This window comes from Rhyacophila brunnea, unplaced genomic scaffold (assembly GCF_057557595.1).
Source record: "Rhyacophila brunnea isolate RB1 unplaced genomic scaffold, BYU_Rbru_1.0 scaffold_17, whole genome shotgun sequence".
NCBI lineage: Eukaryota > Metazoa > Arthropoda > Insecta > Trichoptera > Rhyacophilidae > Rhyacophila > Rhyacophila brunnea.
Genome location: NW_028232827.1, coordinates 24,202,410 through 24,211,943, shown reverse-complemented (window position 1 = coordinate 24,211,943; position 9,534 = coordinate 24,202,410). Strand labels below are relative to the sequence as shown.

Below are 9,534 nucleotides of genomic sequence, written 5' to 3'. Positions count from 1 at the left end.
TAAGAAAAACTATTTTTATTTGATTTTTAATTATTATACAAATAGACTGGAAATTGAATAGAAACATGTTAACATCTAATATTACAAGGAGATATAGATTGGTTATGCATTCATAAAAAACATTTGTGAAGTTTTCAAGCAGCATGTATGTATAAACTCAAAAAATCACATATATAATATTACATATATATTACGTATATTCACTGCATACGGCACAGAAACATGTTAGCAATATTGCCTGCAATACTAGATATGGCAACAGTGTGGATAGCCTCTTCAATAATATCACAATAATGAATAATATAAGCACGTACAAATTAAGCAGCCAATCATTTCGGAAATAATAAGCACTAAAGTTAACAATAGCAGGTGTGTAAAATTATAAATGAAAATTAAACATAAATCAAAACATTAGAGTATGTTATTATTATTTATTGTATGTCCAGTTTTAACTAAAATTGAGTTATTTACATAAAACACCCATCTGTATTGTAGAAAAAATTGCCTCATCAGATACGTAATTATTGATTGATTGATTTTTACAAAACATAACGTGCCCCCATCTTTTTGAGACCTATCGAACTATAGTAAGAGAATAACATGGTGAAACAAGTGTAATAACAATACATGACATACTCTATTCACGAGCAGTGGCGTAGCTATAGATCCATCAGTATAAATTGTCCACTGAGTGAGGGCGCCATATGCTATCATTTGACAGCATTTAATACTTATTATAGTGATGAGCTTAGTTCTAAATTCGAACACCGGACAATTTATGATGGTATATCTATACCTCTTCGCAAGACCATGGAAATCTTTGGGGTCCAACCACACGAGGGGCCTGATATCTTAAACCGATAGTTGCTAATAAAATGTATATCCTTAAAAAAATATATAGATTATAATCATATCGCATGGTCTAAAACATTATTCTGACAATTTTTAATTTCAAGTTATATTTTTTTTTATGCGTGTAATATAAAAATAGTAATATACGGGGGTAAATAATAGTATTTCAGTTTTAGATACACAGGAGATCCTCGCATGCTTTTTGCATTCTTCTTTCGACCATGTCCGATCCTAATAGGATCATATGGGCCTCCACAGAGTGGAGGTTTGTATTAACAGATTTTATTTTTACGAGAAATGGATGTCAGCCACTTGCTCAACCTATTAGGTCCATACTCTGACTCATACACAAATTGAAAAACAATATGTGTACAGACCCAGGATTCGAACCTGGGACCCTCGACACTATAGACCGGCGCTTTAGCCACGCGGCTATAGGGCTCAATATTTCTAGCTGCGCCACTTTAAAAAAGTAAGGTAATAATGAGTATATAAATATTACTGCATTTTTTTTCAAAATCCTATCGCTGTTTCATTATTATAAAGTTATATGTTATGTTTTCGCAATGTTGGGAAAATATAATTATATATTTTAAGTTGATTTATTTTTAAAAAATTGTTTCAAAACTATTGTAATGGAGTTCCAGCGCCAGTTCAATTATAATTTGAAAACACTAATAAACATACCTAATAGCGCCTGTACACATGTATGGATTTACTTAAACTATCACAATAATAACTGTTTACAAAAAAAAAAAAAAAAAGTGCTGACTATCTCACCAATCACATTCTTCAAGAGTAAGCGAGACATGATGTTGAATTTTATAGTACTATTTGACAGGTTATGAAAATCGGTTGACCTGAAAATGAGTCTGCGCGGTGTAGTTCATTATTTTACCGGCAGGTCTGCCACTATCGTTCTACTGCACAGGCGGTGCAGATATCGAACAATGCTAACTGTCGCGTGAAAATTCAGAAACTTTTGAACTATTTTAATTTCGTTAGGTTAAGTTAACTTCGCTGTAATTAGATGAGAAATGTGTGGCTCAATTGGTAAAGCCCATTGGCCGGAATCAAATATACGCGGGTTCGACTCCCTCCCGGCGTTGAATTTTTTTCTGAAATGTTTTCAAATTATTTATTTTCGATAAAGACTTACATTCTCAAATCTTGCAAATTATCCGTTGGCTACAAAAATAGTTTATTGTATCAATGGTAATATAACATACAACCTTGTGAAATTGAAACAGTGATATGGGAGCTGGAACTATTATTATATAGTGGCTTAATATGTATGCAGTAACCATGACAATGGTAAGAGTTTCTATGTAATATTGAAAGCATATTACTGTGCCCATAACATTGATTTTATAGGCCCTTTTTGTGCAATAAAGCATGAATTATAAATCATCACTGCCGTATATTTCACATTTAAAAATTACTTACAACAAATCTCACGTAAATTAACAATAAACATTTGCTTTGTATAATGCATAATCATTCCAAGTCCAACTATTATAATAAGCAATCACATTTTGTACAAAATAAATTACTATACAAAAATTATTGAAAATGTCTATCGTCTATGGGTTGCCCCTCGTCGTCCCAATAGAAGTTCTCTTCCCCGGGGAGGGGCGTGTAGTCTGCCTCTTCCGGTTGCGGGTCAAATAGTGTTTTTCTGAAAACACACAATCAAAAAATTCATTCTTGTATATTAAATTAGACCAGTTGTTAAACTTCGCCCTTATGCTACATTCTCACGCGCCAATTTTTGTTGCACAACTTTATGTTGAATGTTGAAAAAGTACCAATTTAAATTGAATCGATAGTCTCAATCAAAACGGTGTCAAGTGAATTTGTTCGTTCCTTAAGTCGAAACAAGTTGAGAGTTGCTATCGCCTTGATTACTGTAGGCACCCGTTGACCCGAATGATGATTCACTGTTGAATCAGCTAAAACAAGGCAGAACCTCAACTTTGTTCAATTTAACTTACAACTTAATCAATATGGTTGAAATATGGCTCACACTTATCAATAATTGACTTTCAACTATCATTCAACATACAGTTGAATGACAAAAATCGCCACATGAAAACGTGGCAATATAGCACCTGTACATGTACATGGATTTACTGACACCAATAATGTGTAAATTCAACTATCGCGATAATAAGTGTTTACATGTAAGTGCTGACTATCTCACCAATCTCTCTCATTCTTCAAGCGTAAGCAAGACGCTTTGTCACTGTTCCGTTTTGTCATGTTCTGTTTTGTCATTTTCTGTTTTGTCACATTCTGTTTTTTCATGTTCTGTGTTGTCTTGTTACCATCAAACCATACAAATCTATTATTGTGAATGTGTATCAGCGTCGGTGTTGCCAACTGTACTGTAGTTATAGTACAATACTATAATTTTGATCATGTGAAAAATTTTAAATATTTTATTGTATGTGCGGATCATAAAATCATTGTCTAAGCACACCTAAAAGAGCCTCTTATCAAAACGTAAAATTTGGTTCTTACGACGACTGGAACACATAAATGTATACTAGTTCTGAATTTTTCTCTTGGAAGTCATTTAAAAGAATGAAACGTCTCGAACATGATTTGGGAGAGATTATTCATCTGATAGTTACCCGATAAAAAAACAGTGGCGTATTTTGTTACTCCCAAACACGTTATTTGCAGAGTTACTCACAATAACTTCCGCTAAGTAATGGAAGAGATATTTAAATCTAAAAAAATATCAATGGTAATAATAGTGATAAGAATACAAAGGGCACACAGTTCATATTTTTCTTCAGCTGCGTTTCTCAAACACAGTCATTGAAAACCTTAAATACAACACTGACAATAGAAATAAATTCTTACAATATCTGCGGTGTTTTTAAAATCCGACGCCCACTTTCAAGATTCGGATAAACATCTTCGATAAAGTAATATATGTGGCCTACAGCCATTCCCATCAGGTCCACCCAGATGGCATTTCCCAGTAGTACGGAGAATCCAAATAACACCCACGGCAGATATGGAGCCTGAAACAAACAAAGTGCAATCAGATTCCTTCCACGTATCTATTGCTATTGTTGTAAACTTTAAGCTCGTCAAATGGAAAACAATATGCCAGATTATAGCTACCAAGTGGCTCAACCAAGACTTGCAATCACTCGCCAGTTACTTCGTCAGATACATCTTATAAATAATGGTCAACACCACACTTATCCAGTATCCAGTATTTATCAATACTGAAATACCGGTTTTAAAAATCCAAAATACCGGAATTTTCGGTATCAAAAACCACACTCGTTTACGTTTTAAAAATGAATTGAATGTTATTTCTACATTACTTTGTACTGTATTGCCTATATGTTATGTGCTGCTAAAATGGAAATATATTGACTGACCCAATAAAGTTGAAATAGTAAAAAAATAAAATCCATCAAATATAGGTACCTATTTATAAAATTGTCGCGATAAATTAACATAATATTATTTCGAAATATAAAATATCCGTGACAAATGTTCAATTTTATTATTCTATAATAAAATTATTGATGACTGTACAAGGGTTGAATTGAAGAAGCATTTCCTGCAAACGCACTTATTTGCATGTCTTACTGAACTAGCCTTTTTGAAAGTTTTAGTTAAAATTATTAATTTATTCAAATTATTTGTAAAAATCACCAATTCTACAATATTTGTATGATTAATACATATTTTAAATGTCAACATAATAAATGTAGGTTTTGCTATAAAATAATGTTTTAAAGAGATTTTAATACCTATATTTACTGATAAGTACTTTTTAATGTTTCAACGAATACCGGTATTAATACCGCTATTCAATAAGAAATACCGAAAAACCGGTATTGATATTTTCATTCGGAATTGCAATCCCTAGCGCTAAGTACTTACCAAAAAAATAAAAACTGACATTTTTATAGAAAAATGTTCTACATACCAACGCCAATAACGTAAACTATGGTCTAAGTGTCTCAAGCAAGTCAAAAAAATACAGCACAATATTTAAATCTGGCGACGTTGTAAGTCCTGTATGTAGTTGTAAAATAATATTATTAGAAAATCATACCTGAAAATGAAGGCCGAAAAACGTCAACCGGACGTATGGATTTCTCCGTGACCATACGTACACCAGCATTATTGTAAACGCTTGTCCAAGAAAAAGAAGATTTACAAAGAATGCAAAAAACTGAAGTGCACGTTAAGGAAAATGTAATTATGAAAACGGCCAAATATACCACAAAATTTTACATCATTTCCATAACTACATGACGTGGAGGTATATTATAGACTTTTTCGAGGGTAAATTGTTACTATATTTATCGAATTGGCGTTTACATGGTAGAAATCCCATTACATATATTCGTTTCAAAACATAGTTTGTTGTTAGTTCTAATTTATCTGAGTTATTTATTTTGAGAGCTGTTTCAAGCTATGTGTTTATAGCCCCACAGCTTTGAGCCTATCTTTGTATTCTTATCAAATATTAATAAGCATGCATAATAAATGGCTGAGAATGCATTTGATAAAGATTTGCTTTATCGCACCATTGTTCTTATCAATCTAAACGACTGGAATGCAGTACATCTTTATCTCTCATTGTTTCAAACTTACTTCTAAATGATATTGTTTTATAGGTATCCACTTTCCTTATCAAACTAAATTTCTGAGAATTCATATGAAGTAATCTGAGTGTTTATATGAAGTTGGTCCCGTGAAACTAAGTTATAGTCTACTGTTTCGAAGATGGGTTCATAGCCCGAAAAAGCTGACAACATAAATAAATAAGATAGGGCAGAATTAATAAAAGAAACTTTCAAAATCAATAAACTGTAAGACTCTTAACACACATGTACGCAGTGACGTCCCGTGGGACCTAATACCACCACTGTTTGAAAGTAAGTTTCGTGGAAATGCTCTAATTTTCAGAAGGTGGTGGGTATGTCAATTTAAAATTTTTGGTGTATTTGTCTGTTTAAGAATTTTATGATAGCCGAAAAGAACCTAAAAAATTTGCAGACAATTTGAAATTAAAAATAAAAATAAGTTTGCTTAAGAGCGGCACTTTTCCTGGGAACGTCACTGCCTGTATCCAAAATTGCATATTGATAGACGAAACAAGACATACTTTTTACCCAACATGTGACCTCTTATGTTACCTGAGAAAATTGTTATTTAAAGGCAGGGTATTTGGTACATTTGAAAAGGATACAACCATGCAGACGGATCCGAATATGAACATCATCACAAAGTCTGCGCACCGTCCTCGGAATGACCCCTCCTCAAGCATCCGACAATAGCGGTACGTGAAGATCATATTAAAAAAGAAATTAAAGCCCATCGGGCCAAAGAACAGAAACGTTGTGATCAAACGCCATAATTGATAGTGTTTTAGTATTAATATTGGATTAAAGTAAAGCTGGAACGGCGAAACCAGATCCAATTGCTGCAATCAAACAAACAAAATAGATTAACATCAGTGGCGTACGGTGACTTTTGTTTATAGGGATGCTGTTGAAAAAATACATGTCGATAAGTTTACCAACAGGTTCAATAAACGGAATAGTTTTGTGTGTGTTATATTTATATTATATTAGTTATATAGAAGATAATACATAATATTTACAAAGCATTTTATCATTTATTTCTGGGAGTGCTTTGCATCTGCACCGCCACTGGTTAACAGTTTTCACCAGAATATAGATATTGTTCTTACCTTGACCTTTACGATTTAATATAGTAAGAAATTTTATGTTTGGGAACGAGTTATCTTTTCAAGTACTTGGAAACAGGTATCTCTGAAAAAAAAATAAGAGGAACCTGTAGAGTAGAAACCCAGCATTCTTCACACTGAAGAGTCTATTCAGGTCTGAGTCACTGTTCAAGAAAACAAAATTCTTAGTATGTAACGTGATCAAGAAACCGATAATTCTGTACGGGAGAAGCAAGAAAAATCTAACAAATATTGCCATCATACGAAGTCGTCGCATCAGAACTATCAGAAACACTCGATGATGAGGAGCCCCCTATTACCTGTTATTTAATTAGACTCAATTCAAAAAACTAAGCTTACCTTCATTTATGTGCGTATAAACCAGTTATTGTCTCTCCTATAAAATTAAAATTTATTCACACTGGTGGTCTTAACAACTCATCGATGATATGTGTGCATCTGTGTATATTGCAAGCTATACAACTGCAAAGTATATTTTATTTTTTTATCAACCAAAATCAAAAAAATGGTTTCCACAATACAAGTTTTTTAAAACAATGTCGATAGAAATTGTGTTATTTATTCACGTTACCTACGCATAATGCAAACACAGAAAGACTATCTTTAATAATTGAAAGTTAAGCGCAATATATTCCAAGAGAAAATATATTATATTCATATCAAATAAACTAGAAAAAATTACCAGGTGGCACCTGTCAACATTCTTGTATCGATATGTTAGTACTGCACTGTAAGCATATGTCAAACTATTATGAGAGGATCATTTGTTTTCTTTTACGATGTGATTAAAATAAACAATTACTTTATTTGCGTGTCAGTTTATTTTTCAAGTTCAGAATTTACGTTTACATGTGTTTTCTCTCAAATCACCGCTTTTAATACGTTTTCTCCCTGTATTGCTCTCTCTTCCTCATGTGTTATAATATAGTGTTATAAGATTTATCTGAAAATATATTCTCACTGGATATAATTGAGCGAATATCTGATTGGGTGAAGAATATATAACTGGTAGTACATACAAGCTGAAAATAAAATAACAGTACTTACATCGATGTTTCTTTCAGAATTTTAACCTGAGTAACATGATTTGGATTATACCTATATAACACATATCTAATTATACCAGTGGCGAGATGTGGAGGTAGGCTGTTAAGATTCGACATAAATAATGCACACTAAACTTTGTCAGTCATACTCATTTCTTTTCACTTAACTAAGAATAGAAATTGCAGATGGTGCCGGTTAGTATTTAAAATTTAATTAAACACTGCCTAAGCCAAACCATAATAGTTTAGGTATGCTATGGGCAATCCGACAAAAATAATGCACACTTTTTCAATCATACATATTTCTTTCTGTTGAATTAAGAATACCTATTGCAGATGGTGTTGGTTAGTTTTTTAAAATACATTAAGCCCTGCCTAAACCATGCCCCCTGACCCGCATTAGTCCGTTATATAGAGGTTCTACTGTACACATACATGAGTTGCAACTCATAGCTCAACACTTGAATCAGAACCATTAGGCGCTTCGCATATACAAACTCGTCTCGTCTGCAACACAGCCATAAATAAAACCTCGTAGGAATGTTGCAACTGTCGCCCGTGACGTATGTAGGAATGACGCACGCAACCTCTCGAAACATCAAATAAAATTCAAACCGGTAGGCGTACGAAATATGGTGACTGGCGAGTTTGACGGTTGGATTAGAAATGACCGACTGATAGCGTCTGTGCATGCGTAATTGCAACACCAAGTATATGTGACATGCTGTCCGCGTTGAATGAAATTTGTTGCTTGCGACACCAGCTGTTTTGTTCTAACTAAAATATCGCATTCAAGCAGTATGTGGAGGTACATTCGGTAACATGTGTTTCATGAATACCAATAAATTCACATCAACATACCTATTCGACATGTTGTGTTGCAGTCGAGATGAGTTTAGATGTGCGACCCGGCTTATGTTATAATATTCCTTCTTTGATCAGATTTTTGAGTATGAAATTAAGTAATACCAACATAAAAATAAGATCACAATACCAAAAATCAATTCATGTAGGTATAAGTAAATAAATTTTGAGTGGATATTTTGGTTCTTGTCTGTTTAGTGGAAGCCAGCGGTAAACAAATTTTGAAAATAGACGATATACTCAATACTGGATTATTTGTTAGGTTAGGTTCGGTTATCATTCTTGAATTCATAAATTTTACCAAAATCGGCTATGAAAATAGTTGCTGTTACCGCCTGACTTCCAAGTAAACAGACTTGTACCGATATTTTTCATATTATCATCAACTGTCATTTTACAATAAATGTATGACCTTCCCACATATTAATAATTATAGATATTATTGGTATATTGATATTGTTATTAATTATACACATAATGAAGGCTATCAGAAAAACTCAGAACAGTAAAATTGATAGTAAGTATTAGCATTATATACATACGAAGATATAAAAAACTCGGGCGACTTTATACAATAATAAAAATGATGTGTAATGAAATTAGAAATGTGCAAAGATAGCAAGAATTTCGTGTAATATTTTGGATTATTGTAAGTCAATATGACGGAAACAATCCACTGACATCATCAAGTATTTAAATTTAAGAAGAGATGTATTTGTAATAAAGTTAAAGACGTTCTAAATGATAATGTAGGTAAAAGTAGTATAAAATAATATATAAGTAAAAATTCTTACAACTGCAATAGTTGTGATCACACAGGCTGTGGTATATGCCCGTGTTACTGTTGGCATCTGCATATACTCCTGGAGGAAAGTTTGATAAGCCATTTTAATGGGTGCTTTATTTACTGGTGATATTCTATCTCAGTATCATCACTAAATTTACAATAAAATATCTTCGTATATTCACTGACAGGTCAATTCACAAATCACAATACCTTTACCTACTCTAATCTAT

The 9,534-nt window shown here is 32.8% G+C and overlaps 1 protein-coding gene across 2 annotated transcripts in view; it reads right to left on the bottom strand.

Moving 5' to 3' along the window:
* Positions 1-9,534, bottom strand: part of Der-2 (Derlin 2) — a 12,774-nt gene continuing 3,240 nt past the window's right edge. Inside the window, exons 1-5 of one of the 2 annotated variants that reach the window (XM_085944342.1) lie at positions 9,312-9,527; positions 6,086-6,319; positions 4,943-5,062; positions 3,724-3,887; positions 1-2,530 (exon numbers count right to left, since the gene is read on the bottom strand). In XM_085944342.1, coding sequence (XP_085800468.1) covers positions 2,416-2,530; positions 3,724-3,887; positions 4,943-5,062; positions 6,086-6,319; positions 9,312-9,404 — 726 coding nt within the window. In that variant the 5' untranslated portion in view covers positions 9,405-9,527 and the 3' untranslated portion in view covers positions 1-2,415. Of the gene's footprint in view, positions 2,531-3,723; positions 3,888-4,942; positions 5,063-6,085; positions 6,320-9,311; positions 9,528-9,534 lie in introns of those variants that run through there. The other variant, XM_085944343.1, reaches the window with a different exon arrangement.